Genomic DNA, 23,348 nt, shown 5'->3' with positions numbered 1-23,348 from the left:
CATTTCCACTAAAGGGGCCTGGAACACCCTCTCCTCCCACTCCTTATGTGGACAGTTTGATCTAGCACCAAAAGGAGGCTCTCTCGTCATTCTCCCGTTGCTTCCTCTTCATTTGCATCTTGTCACTTCAGGGGGGCAAAAAGGAATGCGAACCTAAAGGTATGTCTACATTGCAGCCAGTGGTGTGATTAATTCTAGGGTGGGTATGCCTGCCTGAGCGGCAACCTCCTGCTCAAAATCGGAGTGAACATGCAACAGTATGGGCTGTACAAGCCCACTGGGAACTCTGGTACTTATGCACATTGGTAACCTGTGCCGCTCCATCTTCACTACTACTTATTAGTGTGCGAACTAGATTAAAGCAAGCTCTGGCAGGCCTACTGGAGCAGCAGTCACACCTTCAACTGCTGTGCAGACATATCCCACGTTACACCTACAACATTGACAGATGCACTCGTGTATGCAATACCTCTTGCCACAGCTGGAGGGCTAGCTGCACCTCTGCCCGTTTATGCCAATCCTGCAGCCTATACCTCTCCTGGGGTGGAATTCCACAATTCTCCCACTCCTCGACCGGACCCTGGGCTGCTGCACCCTGTGGATCAATTATGTTCACCTGGCAGGTCCAACTGAGTTCAGACATCTGCAGTTCTTTCCTTCGGGAATCTGCAGCAGTGCCCACCCATCCATCTTAAAACCGAAGTATTGGTTATTTTAGCAGTAGGAACAAAGCATGGAGAAGATGTTTTTAAAAAACAAAGACAAAACACAGACTTAACTTACTAAAAAGCTGATCATCCCCTGATGGTAACCTAGGCAGGCCTAACTTCTTCAGATGCCCCAGCAGATGCCTCTCTCTCAGCCTGGTTCCCCAACCTCTTTTCTCCCTCCCAAGAGATAGCTCTCTTTTAAACTGCTATAGTATTTGTTATTCTCTGTTCCTGGACGGAACCAGCCCTGGATACTCAGCAAGAGGCCAAGCCAGAGGCCTCAAAGCCAATGGCTCTGCCATTGTCCATTAACATCCCTCATGTATTTGCTGAGAGGTGGTTATCTTGAGCTGCGTGTTTTTCCTTGCCGACCCTGTATTAAGCTAATTCAATAGATTCATGCAGTAAATTTCCCAATAACCAGCTCAACACACAGTATTCAGACACTGCAGAGCAACTCCACAGCTATCATAGCTGCATTCATAGGAGCAATTGGCCACAACAGGCAGCAAGTTCTCTCTCTATTTTTTTTTAAGCCAGTAGATGTGCACTCCCCTTGCTAATCAGAACAGAAAGACCCAACTGAACACTTCAAATCAGCCTTCTCTTTGGTGTTCCTGGCTTTCCCCAGGTTGCTTTTGAACAATTTATTAAGACCACACCACCGCTGTGCATTTAAAACCTTAGTACATGGGCTCATTATGGGAATTATGTGACTAAAATTGCAGAGGAGGTTGGAGAACAGACACTAGAACCCCAGCTTCTCTGTCAAACACCCACTGTTTGCTACAATAGGTACAGAAATGTCAAATGACCATTCTCTTTTATGAAGTATTTATTTCATTTCATTACCTTAGAACCAGAGGAAAATGTAGAAAAGATACAAGCCAGTGGAAATAATATAAAGGACGGAGTGTGGAAATTAAAACGCTCTATAAAACAGATGAACACAATCAGCAGCTTAGTACATTGTTTTAGCAGGAAACAACCTTGCAGACACTAAGGGCTGTTCTGTCTATTTGCATGCACAGTTATCACTGGAGACAAAGGTATACTGAAGTGTATCACCGCCTTTCACAGACCTTGTTATATAATGTGGGAACAAGGGGACACTTGATAAAAATTAAAGGGAATAAAAGGTTTAGTGCTTTATGAACTGAACAGTCAAGCTGTGAAATTTAGCAACACCGGAGGTAGAGAGATACTGTGGATTTAAAAAGGGATTCAGAAATTGTATGAGCTTTAAAAACCATTGGGAACAGGTCAAGCCTGGATAACAAGGGTAATCAAGTCTTATGCTTCAAATGAAAGATGGTTGTCTGCAAAGGGAAGGACTTTATTGTGCAGAATTGCTCAGAGCTAGATGCACTACGGGTTTTTTTAAATCTTCCTCTGAAGACAAAGCTATTGGCCCCACCCAGAAGCAAGATATGAGGCTAACTGATCCAGAGATCTGATTTCAAAGGCTAAAATGAATATTCCAAAGTTATGCACACAACAGCATAGACCCTTTAAATGTCTTAACCGCTTTCCTATGTTACGTGCACATCACAAATAAGGCAACATAATAAAACACACCACTGATTACCATACATAGGGAAGAAAAAAATGTACAGTACTTAGCAATATTTGAAATGAAGGAACAGTTTTGAAGGCAGCAGCATTTTAAATTAACACCCTTCCCACCCACTCCCTCCAAAAAACCATTCTGTAAAAACCTAAAGCAAAACTCACACAATGCTGTTTTCTCCTTACAGCAGTGCTACGAGGAAATTGTTTATTTCAAAGCCTTCTCCAGCATGCACAAAGCACACGGAGATACAGTCTGAAGAACTAGAGGGAATTTCTTTATACATTATTTAGGCTCCTAATCATGATCTTATACAGTTACTAAAGTGCCACCAGAGATAAATATATAGGATCTCACCAGTTTCCTCCTCGACTCTTTGCAAGACGACCGGGGAAAAGTTTCAGTTCATTATAAATTAAATTCTATGAATCTGTGATTAAGGCCAGAAGAAACCATTACCTCATCATTTAGGCGGACTTGCATAAAAGAACCCAGGCCATAGAATTTCACCAAGGAATTCCTGCCTCAAGCCCTTATCTTGTGATTTTTATTTTATTAGTCATAGCACTGCATGCAAATATTTTTTGCAAAATTAATTCCTGGAGTATAAGTCACTGTATGCAGCAAATTGTATCTGTAAATGAAAATAAGGCTGATGCTCTGACAGTTGTGACTGATTCAGATAGTTTGAATAATATAATGCAAAGCGAATGATGTTTTAATGAGATCAAAATGTTATAGTTACCAAAAAGGTGGAAAAAATTTACTAGTGGCCTCCAGAACTTCCATACACTCCATTGAGGGCACAGCCACTTCTGTCCATGTCCCTGTCCAGTGCCTCTGAGAGACCCAGCACAGAATTTCAGTCAGGCAACGTCGTGTTTATTATGGTGAGGCCTTAGCACTAACCAAGAACGTGACCCCATTGTGCTAGGCACTCTACAGACACAGACAGTCCCTGCTGTGAAACACTTACACTCTAAATAGACAAGACATACGCAGGGTGGGAGAGAAATGGGCAGAACGAACAAGCCGAGTGAACAACAGGAGGGCAGAAAACGTCACGTTAGTTTGATTTTTGGGTGGGTTCACTTGGCCAGGGATAAGCAGAATGGAAAAAAAATAGGAAGGAGGCTGACAGGGCCACGGTAGGAGAAATATGGGGTGAGAGGGGCCTGTGTGAAGTGAAGCTGAGGTGAAGAGATTGTGAGGGAGGTGGAGGGAGAGGAGTAGAGCAAAGCAGCCAATCAGCACTGGGCAGAGAAAGCCCAATCAAAACTGGATCAATATTCCCATCAGTGGGTCAAATTAGTCACTAGTGTATCTGCACTGACTTAAGTCTAGAGAGAAGTGAATTTCACTATATGATGCCACGTGTTTGTTTGAATAACCTTCAAGCCTGTTAACTTACATTTTGTTTTGCATCAAAGGCACTAGTTAGACTGATGGAGTAACTGTTTACAAAACTAAGGACAGATTCTCAGCTGCGATAAATTTGCTGCTTTACAGCACCTGAGAATCAGTTTCAATATATTTTATATTATGGCATTTTCAGCTTCGCCTGGTGGAGAAGCTATCTGAAGTCATAGCTGACAAGGATTACTGTTTACAACTTAAAAAAAAAAAATCAAACTGATCAATTTACTCAGGCCTTTCAAAAAAAAAAAAAAAAAAAAAAAAAAAAAAAGTCACACCATCTCACAGTGTTCATGCCGAAGTGCAATTGATGATTGCCCTGTCCATTAGACAGCATTAATATGGCTACATGTGCAAACGACTAAGGAGCAAAAACTTTACAGTAAAGATTTTTTAAAAAGCCACTCGTACAAATCCGTAATCGCAAGGTTTCATTTTTAATTCATCAATCAACTACCATTCAGAGCACATAAGGTATAAAGGCAAATAACTTACATCATTACTTTTATATACAGAAATGCTGATGGGTCTTGTTAGTTACTGAGAAGCTTTACCATTCCACCGAAGGCTGTGCATCTGGCTAGATTAACAGCATGGGCTATGTCCCTGAGATCATCACCTTTGTGAAAGTGTTTTCCCTCAATATTCTCCCCACACAGAAACACCCACATGGAGGTGCGGCATGTGATTTTTTTTCCTCTTTTACTGGGATTTCTTAAGTTATAGCATCAGCTGGAAAGTTTGGTTCTTGGCCTTCTCTCCTTGTATCAGACTTGGAAAGAGCCATTGATCTCCATGTCAGGATCAAGAACAAGAAAGCAGAACCTTAACATTAGTCCCTAGCATGATATATAGGAGGTCCCCTGATAACACCTGATATTGGGACAGTCCTAAAAGGATGTTAGGTTATAGTTGATACCTGAGCTTTGTTTCTTCACAGAAGTCTTCCAGGTAAGGGCTTGATAGGCTTTTAGTACACTCATTGGTTTTCATTAGAGCAGAACCAAGAACCGACTCATTCAGTCTTATTTCATCACAACTTTACTTATTACATGTAGATCTCTTCCATCCTCCCCTCATCTAAGTGGATGTGGCAAAAGCATGGTAGCTACATGATAGATGCAAAGATGCCAGTATTGGGACTTAGCTAAATGCCTGTTTAAATGCAAATGAAAGACTTGATCATAGCAAAACTCTTAACTATACCCTGTAATGGCATGAACCCACAGCCTGCACTGGGACTATTTATCAACTCATATAACAAATATCCTCCACATGAATGGCCCGCAAGCGGGATGTGCATTTCTGATCAATGAATCTCAGCTCCGAATAAATACAGGATAAAATTTAGGAAAAGGAGGGATAAAGAAACATACTTTGGATCATGGAATGTATCCAGTACATTAGACTTCAGAGCGCCTTCAAGACGCAGCCAGTTTTGCCAGAAGGACTTCATCAGCAAGGCAACACCTGCCAGAACTGGTTACCTAATGTGTACAGAGACCTGATTCACCACAAGAATCAAAATTTACTTTAAAAAGCTGCCATTTTGGAGTATTATTCTCCAACAAGGAGTAACAGGCTCTATTCTCCGAAGATTTAACACAAGCCAGAGTTCCCTTAATGGGCCTATGGTAGAAAGCATACAGAATATGAGCGGGGTGTGGGTGGGGAAGAACGTGATAAAAAGAAAGGAAACCATTTGGAAAGAGGTAATAATTGCATCAGCAGCTGAAGCAAGGCTGGCCAGCTATCTAGCTGAAGAGCACAATAGGTGGCAAATGAAAAAATAAAGGCTCGACAACTTTGAAGGCACATGCCAATGGAACCTAACTATAATGGAGTAGTAGATCTCAGGAGGTAATTTCATCCAACAATGTTTTCACAATAGTAGTCCTTGGAAGCATCCATTTTTGGGAATCAAATCAATAAACAATTCTGAGAGAGACTCCAAGCAGCAACTCAGGTTTTCTTGCAATAATTAAGGCAAGCCTTCTGCAGGTCTTTGAGGAAAGCAGGTACTCCACTCTGTTTTGAAAAAAAAGCATAGAGTGGTTATTCTCTGATGATGGTCAAAGACACTGCAGACAAAAGCTGTATATAGACATTTTACACTACAAATATTTCAAGAGATAACAGAAGACAGTGTTTCCAACAAAAAGTTTAAAATTTACTACAAAGCAGTAAATTCTGTATTTGTTCTTAGAACATCACACTGTATTTCAGGAGTTTGCAACGTTACTGAATCTGTCTGCTCATACTCTGAAACAGGAGTGTGTCTGTCCACAGTGGTGCAGAAACAACTCTGGTGAGTTTAGTATCAAGAGTGAGCTTTCTTGAGGTGTAGGGGAAGGAACAGTTAGAGAGACAGAAAAAGGACAGACAACTATCAGAATGGAGGCCTGAAAGACAAGATAGTAGAGTGGCCAAGAGGGAAGACGACTTCAGATGAAGATTGGCTGATCTTGTCTGATTTATGGAGGCCAGATTTGGATCCAGTGGGTGGATTCTCAGGAACACGTTAGACAGCACAAAGGAAGACACTGCCCCCAGCTTCCTGCTTACCTTGGCTGCCCAGTTAATGAGCCATGACGGAATCATGCCACCAGGATTATCAAAGTAATACATGTAAACTTAAAGGGAGACAGAAATGGAAGGGAATAGAGAGTTTATTATAAACACAATAATTAGCAGTTTACTTGCTTGGCTGCAGCTATATTGATTACAACTACAGTTTTTGCCTGACTATGGAATGCAGGATTTAGCACTATGTTACGTACACATAGTTACCAAATAAAACGTTTTTTCTTAACAATAAACTTTGTTCCAAAACATCCTTCAGTCTACTTATAACAACTTCAAAGTCAAGTCCACAGAGATTCAAAGGTGACTTTTCAATGAATGAAGTGTTCACTGGGTTGCCCACTTTCCATTTGCTAGCAATGATCAAAATATAACCACCAATATCCAAAGTTCAAATGAATGACATCTGTTCTTCATTTAGTGAAGGGAAATGACGGATTGGACCATTCTTAATTGTGCAAGTCCAAGTAGAGTGACAGTGGTGTTACCCAACACATGAAGTCCCATGTAACATTCCCAGACACGCTTCTTTCAGAATGGATTTTTGCCCATTATAGAACTCTTGATATACATCTTTACCATATCCTGTGCATGTATCTTCAAGTCCCTAGCCTCGCCTGCTTTGATGGTATCTGAGATTTTACATTTTATTTTCTTAATAAATGCAGAATAAAATTTGAAAGCTTGCTCTACTTTACTTAGCTGTAGTAAGTGATATTTCTTACCTTTGGATCCGGTCTTGCCATCACTCTCAAGCACCAGACTTTGCACATAACTATTTACTCTGATAATCCCAGGTTTTTCTGGACATTGAGGAAGAGACACACTTTTAGCCAGCATAACCCAGATCTTCTGCCCTTCAATCTCCATATCACGACGTTCACGAAGATACACATACTGTATTGCAAGTTAAGAAAGATACCTAAAGATGAAGAAAGATGCAAAAAAGAGTGTAACTGGGTCCAAAAAAGTAGATAAGTCCATGGAGGATAGGTCCATCAACGGCTATTAGCCAAGATGGTCATATATGCAACTCCATTCTCTGGGTGTCCCTAAACCCCTGACTGTTAGAAGCTGGGATTGGAGAACATGGGGTTGATCACTCAGTTGCCCTGTTCTGTTCACTCCCTCTCAAACATCTGGCACTAGCCACGGTTGAAAGACAGGATACTGGGCTAATGGACCATTGGTCTGACCAAATGTGGCCATTACATTCTTATACAACTATGATTGGTTTCATTATATTATTAACAACTTATATTACAGTAGCATCCAGCAGCCCCGTCGTGTCAGTCACTGAACACAACAAAAAGGCAATGCCTGACCTGTTTCAATCCACGTTTCACTATGGTCTATTAAATGAATCTTAGTGTTTGCATTATTGTAGGGTCTGATCCTGCAGACTCTCTGTAATAACCTTAGTCCCAGATTTGGACCTTAGCGTCCAAAATATGGGGGTTAGCATGAAAACCTCCAAGCTTAGCTACCAGCTTGGACCTGGTACCTGCTGCCACCACCCAAAAAATTAGAGTGTTTTGGGGCACTCTGGTCCCTCTGAAAAACCTTCCCTGGGGACCCCAAGACCCAAATCCCTTGAGTCTCACAACCAAGGGAAATAATCCTTTTTCCCTTCCCCCCTCCAGGTGCTCCTGGAGAGATACACAGACACAAGCTCTGTGAAACTACACAGAGGGACTCCCCCTCTCCGTTCCCAATCCTGGAAACAAAAGTACTTTCCTATTTCCCCAGAGGGAATGCAAAATCAGGCTAGCGATCCAACACACAAATCTCCCCTTGATTTCTTCCTCCCACCAATTCCCTGGTGAGTACAGACTCAATTTCCCTGAAGTAAAGAAAAACTCCAACAGGTCTTAAAAGAAAGCTTTATATAAAAAGAAAGAAAAATAAGTACAAATGTTCTCTCTGTATTAAGATGATACAACACAGGGTCAATTGCTTAAAAGAATATTGAATAAACAGCCTTATTCCAAAAGAATACAAATCAAAGCACTCCAGCACTTATATTCATGCAAATACCAAAGAAAAGAAACCATATAACTTACTATCTGATCTCTTTGTCCTTACACTTGGAAACAGAAGACTAGAAAAAAGAAACTACTTCTCCAAAGCTCAGAGAAAGCAGGCAGCCAGAAAACAAAGACTCAGACACTCAATTCCCTCCACCCAAAATTGAAAAAATCCGGTTTCCTGATTGGTCCTCTGGTCAGGTGCTTCAGGTGAAAGAGACATTAACCCTTAGCTATCTGTTTATGACACTCTTGTACTCAAACATGCATCTCATTGAAGTCACCACGATACCCAGGTGAGTGATTCACGCTGCACAAGCACAAATAAGGACTGCAAGATCAAGCTTTTACACCCTTCGTTCTCGTCTCAGGTTTGGCTCTTCTACACTTCAACTCCCACAGTAACAGACAAGCAAAACTCTTACAGCTGCGGACTCTTGAATATGTCGCTTTGCCACCCGGACAAAGATTTGAAAGGATACATCTCTGTTCGACAAAGGAAAAGGGTACTTCACTTCCCAGTAGATTATTCTCTTCCCATCATAAATCTTCTCACTCAGCTCTGCAATTGGCAAAGGGGAAAAAAAAGTGTTGGCCATCACTGAGTTAATTCCAGCTGCAACATTTATACATCTACAATACCAAAACACGGCTTAGACTAGCAGTGGCAAGAATTTAAAAAACTGGTTGCATCTCAGCGCAGTTATACTGAGATATGCTAGGTCTAGTTTAGCCAGGTCAAGAGAAAAGTTTGTTTCCACTGTAGACAGTTCCATTCAGGAATGAGTCAAACTCCCTCCCAGAGAGGGAATTCATTCAAAGCCTGTCCCATCTTTTGGGTAAACCTGTGCATAAGCATCTGTTCCTTGAAAGGCACCTTCTGCAGCTAGAAGTTCAGAACAGCTCTGTTGTTGAACATGCATTTGAAACAAAAACAGGTAATGACTTTATATCCTTGAGAGCCAGTCCAAACTAACATGGAATTAGAACGTGTGGCAAGTGTAAGAGACTCCCAATTAAAGCGAGCGATGAGCAAAATTGAGAGGGGCGGAGGGAGAAGAGGAGTTACTCTTTTAAAAATACCATTTGTCATTCATTGGCAAGTGATAAGTTAACTCTGTTCCAGAGAGTTACCAGCAAGCACCAACGTTTGCTCTGCATACTGGAAGCTGAAATAGGAGGCAATCCGAGTGGGAAAGCCTGGGAACAGAATCAGAGTTCAAGGGACAAGATGACTCACTAAGGAGATCAGATGGGAAGACAGCAGCGGGAAGGAGAAAGTGAGGGAGCTTAAGCCAAAAACTCTAATCATTGGAGATTAGAAGGAAGCTTTCCGTGGAGTAAGTTATCCCCCCCAACTGTCCACTGCAGGGTTTTCTTCTGATGCGGCCAATACTGGCCATTGTCAAAGGCAGAAGACCAGACTACAAGGATCCTGGGTCTGAGCCACGATGGCATTTCCTATCTGACCAGGAAGGCAACTATGTCCACTGATGCCCCTGAAAAAGACAAGACGAAGGACACACAAAGAGCAGTCAGTATAAATTGCGTGTGGCCAGATTGTGGCCACGGACGTTAACAGTACCAGTGAGTTAGTACCAACAGGGTTATGACACTAGTGTGTTCTCCTTTCAAAAGAAGCAACCACTGTAATATTTCATGCTGGAACCATTCCGCTGTCTCCTAGGAACTCCCACTCCCACCCAAGCTAGCGTTTGAATGATAAATACAGATATTGCAAGACTGAAGTGTCATGCTCATGCACAGCTTCTTGGGTCTGTTTACAAAATGGTTCTTCCGCCTGTGCTACTTTCAAAAACATGCATTTACCCTTCCAAATGGGCAAAGAATGGTGCCACAGGGGACAGAGAGGGTGGCTTTCATATGGGAAAGAAAATTAAAGAGGAAGGGGGTAATGGTGCATCTAAAAAGATTAGAGTTACCACTATACCCAGTGCACATGTATGTACCAGATATCTCACACAAAAAATCCCATTTCCATTCCCCAGCCCACTTGCAATTTCACTAACATTTAAGATGTGCACACAATATGCTGCAGTCCCTGCAATGCAACGACAAACCACATAGTATCGCATTTTCCACTAGAGGTCACTGGAGTATTAATTTGTTGCCTTTTAACTAATGCTTTAGTTGAATTTTTCTTAGCTAAAATGCTAACAAGTGAGTCTCCCTCTTTTTCAAAAGAGGTGTCAATTTGAGATCTGCATTCAAATACCTGGAGAGATTATTTTAAAACTTGCTGTGTTTCTTTCCTAAGAGTTAAACTTTGCACAATGGTACTTACGAAAGCCATATACACCTGTGCGTCCTTTCAGTCTATCTATTCCAGAGGACAGGCTGGTCAAAACTGGCCAAGCAGAGAAGGCATTGGACAGAATGACCAAACAGAACTTCAATAATCCATTCTCAAGAGCCCAAGAGATACATTATTATGCTGAACATTGCACAACTTGCTAAAATGCAGCATTCCATTTTATTATTTTTTCCAAACAAAAAACCCACCAAGGCTATATTACAAAAGGTACTTCGCTTAGTCTGCAGTATTGTTCAGTTTTGTTTATAATACAGAACGTAAACGTTGGGTAGTTCAGCTTGCTAACGCAGGGACATGTTGGTAACAGACCTCATCTCACTGCAAAATTTTAATAAAGTGCTGTAGCAAAGAATGGCTGATTTCTGTATATGAGCCATGAGCATGTGAATTATTACACTGCGCCATAGGAGTGTGTGGTCCTTTATAGACAAAGGCAAATCTACAGCTTAGGCCTGGTGTACACTTTGGAGGGGGGGGAGAAAATCGATCTAATATATGCAACGTCAGCTACAAGAATAGTGTAGCTGAAGTTGACGCATAGTAGATCGACTCAGATTGACTTACTTCACGTCCTCGCAACACGGGATCGATGGCTGCCGCTCCCCCATGGGGAGTTCCAGAGTCGATGGTGAGTGCGTTCGGGGATCAATGTATTGCGTCTAGATGACATGCGATACATTGATCCCCGATAGATCGATCACTACTCACCGATCCGGCAGGTAGTGTAGACATACCCATATAGTCCAAAGTCTCGATGTTGAGATGGAAATCACTGTAGGATGAGGCCTGAATCAGACCCAATGTAGCAACGCTCTGTGTAACCCAGTCTTTTGAAAGCTCAGCCCACTTTTCAGGAAAGCAAAACCACCTTCAACCCTGTCATGTGTTATAGGCCTAGCCAAAAAATGAGCTATCATTTAGAATAGATTGTGTAAGATTCATAATATGGTGCTTGCTTTCTTACATGCTTTGATGAGCAGTAAAATTGTTAAGAGTGTCGACATTTAAAGCATTACTGATATCAGCGCTAGCACCCTTTGAAACAAAGGGCATATTTAATGGCTCCAGTTTTCTGCTATCTATTCAGAGTACTTTAAAAAGAAGCACTAGAATAAGCCTTCTGCCAACAGAGAGTTAACTTGTCCAACCTTGGAGTATGAAATATTAAGGCAACAATTCTCAAATTTGTATCAAATCGTTGTTTCAAACATACACAAGTTCTGGATACCAGCTCAGGGAGCCAGACGTTTTCCCTAGTCAATGAGGGTATAGAGGCCAACCCTGCAACTTTATCTACATTTTAGAATTTAAAGGGTGTAACTTCCCAACTGCTTCCTTTCCATTCTCTTGGAATAAAAAAGGCATTATAAAAAGATATCGGCATGTTGGCTTCAGACACTGTAGGTTGTAGTTGCCTTAGCTAAGTGTTTTACAAACCAGAATCCGATGAAGTCATTTAAATGGAAAAATTAGAACGATAGGTTGCTGTGTCTTCGTGTACGATACTGTGAAAGAATTAAGTTCCACTGTAAGCTTCTTTGGGGTAAGTCTTTGCTAGTAGAAAAGGTGAGTGCCTTTTACAGGGAAATAGCTATCGTGTGTTAGCTCAGACCCATTCTACTAGTGAAGCTACAGGCTGACTGAGATCCATACCTCATTTCCATAGGTTAAGCAGCTCTCCACAATACTGTCCAAGGTGCAATCAACAGAACCATTCAGGCTAGAGCCCCAACGGTTTAAAAATAAGGGAGGGCATCTGGCAGGATTTTCCTTGGCTTTTGAACTTGCTCCTCTGGGCCCCTATTCAGGAAAATACTTCATGCAAGTTCTATTGACTTCAGTGCAAGCACGTGCTTGAGTTCTAGCCCCTCTAGAGTCCATGTCTGTTAGTCTTCCAGATACTGCAAACTCCTCTCACCCTCCCTCCACCTCCTCCAGGTGTTTGCAGAACCAGATGTGTTGAGGGCATGGGAGTTTGTTGTGTGGATAATGATAGGTGAAGTGTTATTGTTTTGGAGGTGGTCAGGTGTACTGTTATTTCTGGGGAAGTGTTCTAGGTTTTTCAGTTGGATGGTCACTATTTTTGTAAGCACCCAAGAAGGTAGGATGGTTGCCAATGCCTCCTCCCCCAAAACAAAGACAAATAAAAGTGGGGAATATGACAGCTAACCCTGACCTCACCACTGCCAAACAGGTCCCCCAAACTATCACCGAGTTTACCGCTATTCTGAGCATCTGATGTCTATTAGGCCATCTAATGTTATAGTTCAAAGCTTGTGTTGACCCAGCCTCCAAGAGACAACGCAGATGGATGAGAATGGGAGCACTAGCACTGTCACTCAGGCTTTCTGGGGACAGTATCACCAGGGAAAGATGCTCCCCCATTGCCACTGCAGAGTAATGGTTTAGGTGCCAACCTACCCCTTGGGAGACCTGGGTTCAACTCTTCTTAGACTTCTGACACCTTAGGCAAGTCACTTAGCCTCTTTGTGCCTGAGTTTTGCCCATCTGTAAAATGGGAATAATATCACTACCACCTCCTTGGGTGCTGTGGGGATAAAGACACTTGCAATGGTTAGGCACTTGAATCCCGTGGTAATGAGGACCACATAACTACTTCAGAGTGGCAAGGACTGATGCTGTGGGTTGCTCTCTCTTAATATTTGAAGTTTGGCTGTGACTAGGCAAAAAATTTCTCTTATATGACACATTTTTACTTATTGGTATAACATTAGGTGATGAGCGCTTTTGATAATCTGGCCTCAATTGTAAATGCTGAGCACCTGAAAATGTGACCTCAAGTCCTTTGGGGAACGTGGCCCCAAGAGAAGAGACAAATTTTAGAAAGCCTTCCTGGGGGGTGGGAGGGGGGAGTTAAAGATAAAGTTTATTTTTAAACTTTAAAAAAATAATTTGATTTACTAACCTTTAACATATTGATCCCATTGTTTTCTGTAGTCTAAATCCATATAGACATCTGCAAGCAACTCTGGGGGACAATCAGCAAGGCCACCAAAGATTTTATACTCATAAAGTCCTGATTGCTGTGGAAACGGAACAGACGAAAAAAGGCATCACACAGGAAAGGGAAACATTCTACTGCATTGAAAGCAGCTGAAGGAAGCAAGGTGGGGCACTTATTGCAAACCTACGTAAGCTGGGAAAGCAAATCCTTTTAAAAACAATCCCCAATGCAATCTTTTTGCAATATGGCCTTGTTTTTAATGTTTGTATATGGAAGTGTAACAGTCAGATGCCCTCACATAGAGGCACTTCATAATTCTCTTACTCACATCAACCAGTGCCTTACTCCACAAATAGTTCCCAGGAACCCAGTGGGACTACTTAGGGTAAATGGCACTATAAAGGATAGGAATGATCCTGTTCCCATTGGCTTCAGTGGAACAGGATAAAGGTATCAATCTGACCTATAAATAGGAGGTTTTGTTGTGAAACATGACTAGGTAATGCATGACCCACAGTAATCACTACTGCTGTGAAAGGTTAAGCACAGTGGAAACCTTATTCCAAATTTTGATGTTTGATTGTAACACAGGCTATACCTATGAATGAGTCATATATTTAGAGAGTCTTGGATATTAGCTGTTTTCCTTCTGCAAGCATCCTGAATCCCAGCCCTCAATTCCCCTAGCACACAATTTCGTGTGTTAATGCTTTTAAAGTTTCACATAACATATGGAAATTCCATCTGCACATATGGAGCAGTGTTTACACTATTGTTACTACTACGTCAATACTAATTAAAACAATGAGAATAATATTTTTAAGTGTCAACTATAAGATCGAGCAATCCCAAAGGGGTGGGGAACGTTATGGCTATACAATGGTCTGTGTGAAAAGAATTGTTGGTCTTTGTTCGGGGCCTACCTGTCCACACCACAAATCCACCACTGGAATTAGAACGTTCAATACACCAAGCGACAAATAATGGATGGGCATGCAGTTTCAGCACCCTCATCCTGAGAGTTGCCTGTTCCCTGAAGAGTGTAACTGAGATCACAATCTGGCCCACTAGTTCCAATCCTTACAGCCTGGATAATCCCATTGACTTTAATGGAGTTGGGCAAAGTGACTCAGAGCCCATTTGGGATAGTCTTACTTCTGTTAACCATAGAATAGGCTACATTCAGGGTAACACTTCATTCCTGGGTGCCAGTGTCGCCAACTCAGCCTTTTACATGCACAATATTTTAAGAGAAGGAAATATTTTAAAAAAGATACAGCATGATTATATTTGTAATAAGGCATTATTACTATTTTCATTTTTACAAGACTGTCTCAGGCTAATTTTGGCAAAATGGTACACCTCACCAAGCCAACATCCAAGTAAGTCCCTTCCAGACAGCTAAGAGGAATGATACACTGAATCTACAGTTATCCAATGGCAGCGGCTTTAGCAATAGATTTCAAAACTAAAAAGAAGCAAGTTAGGAAACTGGTGATGTAATTTTGTGCATTTCAAAGTATCCCATCCCTCTATGGAAGACTTTGCAGTTGACCTTGTCAGTTATTTCAGGGTTTTTCCAACCATGCCTACATTTCTTCCTGAAATAAACCTACAGTCCCAATCTTGCTAGAATACCTGTGTGTGTAGTTTCACAAATGTAAGCAGTGGCATTGTACTTTATGGTATCATTGACACCTGTGAAAGTCAGTCACACATGTAAGAGTCTGCAGGATTGGGACCTGAGTGTACAGTTTTGTGTATTCAGCTTAACACACAATTTGGTATATTCAACTTAACGTGCAAATTTAGGGTCCATCTGGTCTTCAGAGATGCATCCTGAAAAGTAAGTTACATCTTTCATCCTACAGTATGTACAGTAGCTAGCTTTACAACAGAAGCACTGAAAGAGGTTTTAATGATTGAATCCAATTATATACATCTCCTAGTTTGGATATTAAAAGGATATTTTAATAAATAAATAAAAGGGATTAGTATCAGGCAAGAGGATATTTTTCCTTATTCCTACAAGGATTCCAAACACTCTCCTTAATTTTAAATTTTACCAGTAACTTCCTCTCCACCCACCCCCACCCCACCCTACCCTTTGGGAGAGGGTTATGTAACTTTTGGACACTAGAATGAGTTCTTACGTGACAGGTTCCATTGTGTTCATAAAAGGTCATGAAAAAAGCCACAGGATTCAGGAGCTGTCCGTGTCGTTATATATTAAAAACAAAAACAAAAAACCCACATGTAACAAAGACATTCCTGAGCCTTACCCTGTCTTTCCATTGACAAGAGACAACAAAATAACCAGTCTACACCCTTAGGCTGACGGGTGTTTTTCCAATCCAGTGAAGATGGCAGCCCGAGCCTCCCTTATTTGGTCACCAACAATTTGCCAACTCCTTTTTATATACAAGAGGAAGCCAACATTTGATATATTCCGACAGCACGGTGTATTTTTCTGCTATTTCCCCCTCTCATAAATTTGGTTCCTCTATTACTCATAAGAACAAATAAAAATGCACGGAGACTTTAACAGGATCAGGATTCCCTGCAAACACACCACCAAAGGTGATCAATGCTACGGAACTCGTAACGGAATCTTCTGTATCTGATCCTGATCAGATGAAATAATATGACATTATGGAGAACAGTGGTAGGACATGCCCATGTATCATCTTTTATTAAAGAGACAGAGAGTATATAATCACCACCATTATTTTAAAGCACACACAACTAAAGCTCTGTCTACACTGGGTTGTTCTGTCCCTCCTTCCCCCCAACACCTGTTTAATTTACAATGAGGGAGTGCAAACGCACAATGTGAGCAGCTTGGTCCCGGTTGAGGCTTGTACCACTCTAATTTACCCCAGTAAACTACTGGAGCACACTGAATCAGCAGTGTGTGTCTGTGTTAAGCATTTACACTGGAGTAGCTATATCAGTGTAAATTACTTTAGATTAATCAAATCCCAAAAGTTAAGTAAATGCCCCTCCAATAAACAATTATATTTCCACAAGTAGTACAGTTAAACTCCACTATCACGCTAAGTTTATGATCAACTTACAAAAACGAGGAGATGCCCTATAATGGCTCTTTCCCTCATTGTGCTCGAGGTATGCAATGAAAGATCTCGACTTGCCAACGTGCCTTTAGCAATGATGAAATGCTGAAAGCTTGCTGACAACTCCTCATCCAAGGTGTGACGCAAAGGCAACTGACAACACACGAAAGAATCACATTAACTTCAACAGGCTGTGGATCAGAGCTATACGCATGTCTATCCAGACGCAGTGCAGAACTGACCCTAACTTTCACCATACTAAGCATATGCACTACTTCATTGGACAGACTTTCGAATTTACAGTTTTGAGAGGTAACTATCCACTGTCAAATGCAATGTAAGGTTGAAGATTTTCTTCCATTTAAACTGTTTATCTGCATTTACATTATAAAAAATACAAGGCACGATAATCAGTCACATTTCCCTAATCCCACTAATAGGCTAGGAAACATTAATTGTATTCCCTTTGTCTCTCGTATAATAGCTCACTGCTATTCTGTTGCAGGAAGAGAGTCATCTTTATTATTCTTTTGCTGGATCCCTTCCAGTTTCTTAGTGTCTCTTGACAACCAACAAACTGAGCCTGCTGAAAACTATAATCCTGCCGTCAACATCCATAACTTAAGCTACTAGATAGTAGAGCAAGATAAAAAAAGTTTATTTCACTGAACCCTTTATCCCCCTACTGTTTATCTGCTTGGGAAAACAAAAGCCACACAGCACTTCCTTCTCATTTAAGCTTACAATGGCAGCATCCACACATTATAAATCCAGTGCTGTGTTTACACTTCTTCCCTCTCTCCAAGCTTGTCTTCACCAGTGTGTTATCTTGAGGTACAACTCAGGTGTTGCCCCAACCTGACTCCCATTCACACAACCCTCTCTAGTTTGAATTTGGGGGTGCTTTAAACAGGAGCCAGCTGGCCTATTATGGAGGTGGGTCGAATCTCAAGTGCTGCCAATGCTTGAGCTAACAATATAACGGGGACAGAGCTACTTTGTGCTGCTAATAAAGTCACTCTGTGCTGACTGAGTGTTATTTCACTATGGAGCCACTCCCACTCACTTGGGCCATCCTAAACTACCAGATGTGCCCCTTGGGTGACAGATGAAAGAACCTGATACATAGCATAGCCTGATCCGCATATAACTAATAAGAAGCTGTGGGTCTATGGTTGAGAGTCCGACTAACTACCTGTCCATGTAAAAAATGTCATAGTTACGAAAACAACCCCCAGACAAGAATCTGTGTCAATTAGCAAGTATGAAGAAGCTTGAGTGGGACTACACTGCAAAGTAACATTCAAGCAGCACAGAGTAGCTGTATCCCCATTGCATTACTACCTGAATTGAGGAAGGGTTTGCCTACCAGAGAAGCTTAGTCTTAAACATCAGAGATTTCATCAAAGCCTTCAACTGCATTCATTATGCAAGAGGACAATCTGGGCTTCCCAAAAATATAGGATCACTGGTTAATATGCTGTATGAAGGTTCAGAATGCTATGTAAGGGCAGAAAGTGGAGAGACCAGTTGGTTTAATATTGTCCCTCCCAAAGATGCAGGTCAAGCATAACGTTTTGTGAATTAAATGTTAATTTCTACTGACTGCTTCAGTCAAAATGAAAAAAACCTGCTGATGTGCTGAAATGAATCATTCTGATATTACCAACATAAACCGTTTTGATATTTCAGGATAGATGCACAAGGGGATTTAGGCACCATTCACAAAACAGGTGGTAGAGGCAGCACCGCCTTGTATCTAGTAGTCCAGCAGTTAGGGCACTCCCCAAGAACTTGGGAGGCCCAGGTTTAGTGCCCTACCTCAGAGCTAGAAAGTATGTTCACTCTCCCCCTTGCAGAACAGCTTCCAGAGGACAGACAGAGAGACCCACCACAGAATATCCCATAGCCTCTGGACTAGGGCAATGTTGTGTTGATTTTAAGGTGTTTATAAACTCTTTCACTGTCTAACATAAAAAACAGTGATACTTAGGTTCAGGGGTTTTCTTCTACAGAGGCCCTGGTTTTATTTCGCTCCTCAGCAAACCCCCCAAAGCGTTCATTCTCAAGTTGAAAGTTTATTGATCAAACACAAGAAATTAAAACAAGCATTTATACTGAAACTGGAATTGAGTGATTATGCAAAACAAACTTAAAGTCTCTTTCCTTTTGAAGATCAGTCTTATTTCCAAAACTAACCTTTTGATGTGAAAGGTTAATTTTTACCCTCAGTCCAGATTTGTAAAGGGTACTCATTTAGCCTGTTTCTAATGGACAGGCAGATTGATGACGGAGGAGAAATGGAATGGAAAAGGTGAGGAACATATGGCTTTTGTTGATGTTTTGGAACACTGGACAGCTGGTCAGTCACAAATGGATGCTTTGGCTGTTAGGCCAATCACAGCACCTGTTGCTCAGATCCTGGTTCACATTCCAGTCAGGGATGTCACCTGGCTGAGTCTCTTCTCCTTAGACAGGGCAGGGCTGTGGTCATCTCATCTCGCTGTGCAGATGCAGGGCAGGTGATTTTACGATTTGATGAAAAGCCAAGAGAAAGAGGTGGGGGGGACAGAACACGATCTTATATGCCTCTGCTATGCTGGCTGGCTGTTAGGTATCCCCCCCACACACATCCCCCAAAATGGGTAAGGACAGGATGTCATGATGATTTTAAGGACTCAAGTGAGAAACAAAGTTCCTTGAACAAAAACAAGGCCTAATGGCCTCCCTCTCAGGAAGAAAGTATTTTGGTCTGCTCTGCTCCTGCTGTCTCAGGCTCAGGGAAGATGAGGTGAGTGGAAGATGCCCTGGGAAGACAGTGATGATTTTCCCTCCCCAGTCTCTTTTAAAACCCTCAAAAGAGAAATGCGTGTAGCATAGTTAATCCCCCCTCATTATTCTGTCCACCTAATAGCCACCACACCAAGTTTGTTTCATTCATTTCTGGCTCCATGTCTTCCATTTTCACTAAGCATGATTTCAACAGTTCTTGAACCTTATCAGCAGGCCCTTTTGGTTTGGACTAATCCAGTTTGTGCGTCTGGTTCTCTTGCACTTGTTCGTGACATTCATCACTGACAAACAACTGGACTTATTTTCCATGATTAACCTATAACCTTTTTTCCTGCTTGAAAATTATTGTGAGCTGTTATGAACTTGCACATCTTGTTTTACATATGAGCTACAATTGGGGCCATTTTTAGGCCTGATAGTCACAGCAGCACTTGTCTGGGAAAGAGGGGCACCTGGGTTCAAACCTGGATCACCCACATCCCAGGTGAGCGCTTTAACCACTTAGCTACTGGGTGTAAGTGGGGATGATCCAACCCCACCCCACCTCCTCCATTCTGTGATTCAAGCCCTTTATTTTGTTTGCTTTTATTTATTTATTTTTAAGGTTAGAAATGTCCAAACAAAACATTTCATTCAGCACAAAAGAAAATTTTGAATTTTCAGTGAATCAAAAAGTCAGAAAACTTTTACTTTCTATTCAACTCAATCCTAATTTTTTTACTCTTTGCAACTGCCAGCAAGCAAACATTTGCACAGCTCTATGCTATAATAATCAAGGGTACTTGCCAAATTATTGGATTTTCTCAAATTGCTTACTAAGGTTTAAACTATTAGATCAGGTTTCGCAAGGGAAATGGAGGAGCACTATGCTACAGCAGATGTGTATGCAAGAGACATGCTAAGAGACAGGAATTTATAATAAGTACAAGGCTAAAAGAGCCTGAAGACAGAAACTCAAGATTTCAGAGTCACGCACCAGCTAAATATTTAGAGCTGGTACACTGTACGACCAGACTAAACTCAGCATCTTTATTACCCTTTTTCAAAACATGACCTTTGTATACAATCCAACCTCAACTGTCCAAACGCTTGTCATGTCTCCCCAGAGATTCAGAGAAGCTACATTTAGATAATTGTGGCTGCATTTGTCCCTTCTCCCAGGGTGCACTGCCAACTACGAAGCCGTCTACATTCAACTCAGCAGGCTTTGAAGCCTGCTCTCTCAGGTACACCAATTCAGTTTCAGCTTTAGTCCATTGGAAACACTGGAGCTAATCAGCTGAAACCCAGAGTACCAGCCAAATTTGGCCCAGTCTTAGCCCAGCACAGACTTAAAGCCCACTGAGCCCGTTTCTCCTAGTTATGCCATCCTCAGTTGTTCGGATAGTTTACATTGTACTCCCAGTTCTGCTTCTTCTGATGTAACCTGTAAGACATTCTATCCACGCTGCAACATTATACCCGGGTACAAGTTCTATTATGATCTTGCTAACTCTATGCAAAATATCAGGCATCTTCATAGAACTGCAGCCATTAGCAAGAGCTAGTTAGAGAACTAAACTGATGCCACATCAGCCAGAAAATGTTACATACTTTCATCCGCAGAGTGGAAATGGATTTTGACCAATCATCCTTTCCCTAAGTTTTAGGCACTCTGCACAATCCTACAATAAAATCTAAAAGGAGAAAATTCACAGGTGTAAAAGATCATCTGCGTGACGATCATCGTTTTGTTGATGTGTATTCGCAATTCCTTTAAGTACAGCCTACATTTCCAACCCCACCCCTGAAAGTTTACCCATTTCTGGGCAAACATGGAGAATCCTCGTCATCCCTCCCCAACAACCCCCCTATTCACACCTCGATTTCAGTTTGATATTGGAGGGTTATTCTTGCATCTGCAACAAATGTCCGTATGAAATGCAAGATTATGAAAAAATTCCCCAAGTACCTTTTATTTTATTTTTCCTTCCTATATTTTAAGGTCAGATGAGACCATTAAAATGTAGTCTGATCTTCTGCATGATCCAGTCTAGAATTTCACTGAACAATTCTCTCTCTCTCACACATGCCCACACACAAATTTACCCTCAGAAACAACCCTAAAAGGTGGGGATAATAAAAGTTCCCTATTTTGCAGATGGGGAACTGAGGTACAAGAGAAATCAAATTACTTTAGATCAGACCCTTGAAGTAAAGGTGGGGGTTCCTGCTGGTCAAAGATACACCAGAGCCCCCATTTTCAATATTTAAGAATTTTCATCTTCAAAATATTTTTCAAAGGGAAAACATTTTTTTTATTCTCTCATGATTCCTCCAGAGGTAAGTCAATAAGGGGCCAGTGCTCTTGATGTTTCTGCAGTAGCGCATGCCTAGTGAGACAGTAGATTGAATGCAGGCCTAGTTCCATCCAGGGTCAGAGTGGGGAGAGGGGTAGGAGGGAAGACAGTTTAGCAAGCTTCATAGCATAGCATAGCCTGTTGAGTCAGGACTTTAAAATAGCGTACTGGTGAGGGTCAAGTTAGACAATAGTCAGCAGGAGTTCTATTGAATTCGTTTGAAAATGTCCATTTTTAGCGACTTATACCACCCAGTTAAGAGTTATCCACCCATGGTTATCAGACTATGCTGAGATATTGCACCATTGCACTATAATTGATTTTAATGACAATTTGAAATGGTATATTTGTTCCTATTAAAAAGATATATAAAATCATAAAATGGGAAATGGCATTTTTTTCAAACACATTTAAGAATTTTCACTTGTTTTCCCCAACAACAAAAAATAAGCTTTTGGAGGTTCCCCACCCTCTCTCCTTCCCCTTTTTCAATTGGCAATCATCAGGGAGAGGGAAGGGAAAGTGTGAAAAGAGAGAGAGAGAGAGAGAGAGAGAGAGAGAGAGAGAGAGAGAGAAAAAGAGAAACGTTGAAAAACAAAATTTCAAGAAAAAATGTAAAGTTTCTCCTCAAAAACAACTAATATTTTATTATCAACTTTACTGGCAGCTACTATGCGGTACCCAGTTACTCAGACAATGAGTTTTCCCACACTTCTATCCTCCCCATAGATTCCACCAAAAACACTGCTTATTTTATACCTCTTTCAAGTACCTGACAAACCTCATTAGCTACCTATTTACTGTGTGTACACCACACACTGACATGCTTTCATTTCGGTACGACAGGTTACCACTCCCATACTATAAACAGAGGGATACATTACCACACAGTGACAGAAGAAAAACAGATTACCCTGAAGTGACAACTCCATTTCTTGTAATGGGAATGAATCAGACTTTCCCCAGACACTCTTCCCCTTTCACAGGGGCCCAGACGACCTATTTGTTTGCTTTCTCCTTTATGTTTTCCTTTTAGGAAAGAACATCCCAAAAAACAGGGCACCTAAACCATCAGAGTCAAGAGGTGGTGTTTCCTGAACCCACATTTAATCCCTTAATTTGTATTTTTTACTTCTTAAAAAGCAATTACAAGATTTCCACGTTTTGATCTCAATATTCCTTAGAGAAACTTTTCAGAATTTAGGGGGAAACGTATATTTATGTGTAGCTGAACAGGATGTTCCAATGCTGAGGACACTATGTTTCAACCTATAACTGGAATATTTTGTTTGTCTAACCCTAAACCATCTTTCATCTGTCACGCTTTCAAAACAAATTAATTTGGGGACAGTAGTGTCTCTGTGGAACAACTATGATCCCCATTTTGTAGACTGGTGAACTAAGAAACTGTTCAGTTTCTTAGGCCTTAATCATGCAATGAGATCCAACATGCAGCTTCTGGAAGCTCTACCATGTTGCACTGATATCAGTGAGATTCTACAATGGGATCTGATCAACTATCCATCTCTCTCTCTC

At 41.3% G+C, this 23,348-nt stretch overlaps 1 protein-coding gene across 5 annotated transcripts in view; it reads right to left on the bottom strand.

Moving 5' to 3' along the window:
* Positions 1 to 4,114: 4,114 nt before the first annotated feature.
* PCTP (phosphatidylcholine transfer protein) overlaps positions 4,115 to 23,348 on the bottom strand; it is a 97,108-nt gene continuing 77,874 nt past the window's right edge. For 2 of the 5 annotated variants that reach the window (XM_050920142.1, XM_050920139.1), the window contains exons 2-6: positions 13,568 to 13,685; positions 8,789 to 8,868; positions 7,005 to 7,176; positions 6,262 to 6,329; positions 4,115 to 5,724 (exon numbers count right to left, since the gene is read on the bottom strand). In XM_050920142.1, coding sequence (XP_050776099.1) covers positions 5,659 to 5,724; positions 6,262 to 6,329; positions 7,005 to 7,176; positions 8,789 to 8,868; positions 13,568 to 13,610 — 429 coding nt within the window. In that variant the 5' untranslated portion in view covers positions 13,611 to 13,685 and the 3' untranslated portion in view covers positions 4,115 to 5,658. Of the gene's footprint in view, positions 5,725 to 6,261; positions 6,330 to 7,004; positions 7,177 to 8,788; positions 8,869 to 13,567; positions 13,686 to 15,888; positions 15,960 to 16,683; positions 17,116 to 23,348 lie in introns of those variants that run through there. The other 3 variants (XM_050920141.1, XM_050920144.1, XM_050920140.1) reach the window with 3 other exon arrangements.

The sequence above is a fragment of the Gopherus flavomarginatus genome, chromosome 12 (genome assembly GCF_025201925.1).
Source record: "Gopherus flavomarginatus isolate rGopFla2 chromosome 12, rGopFla2.mat.asm, whole genome shotgun sequence".
Classification (NCBI taxonomy): Eukaryota; Metazoa; Chordata; order Testudines; family Testudinidae; genus Gopherus; species Gopherus flavomarginatus.
This window is presented reverse-complemented; position numbering and strand designations above follow the sequence as displayed.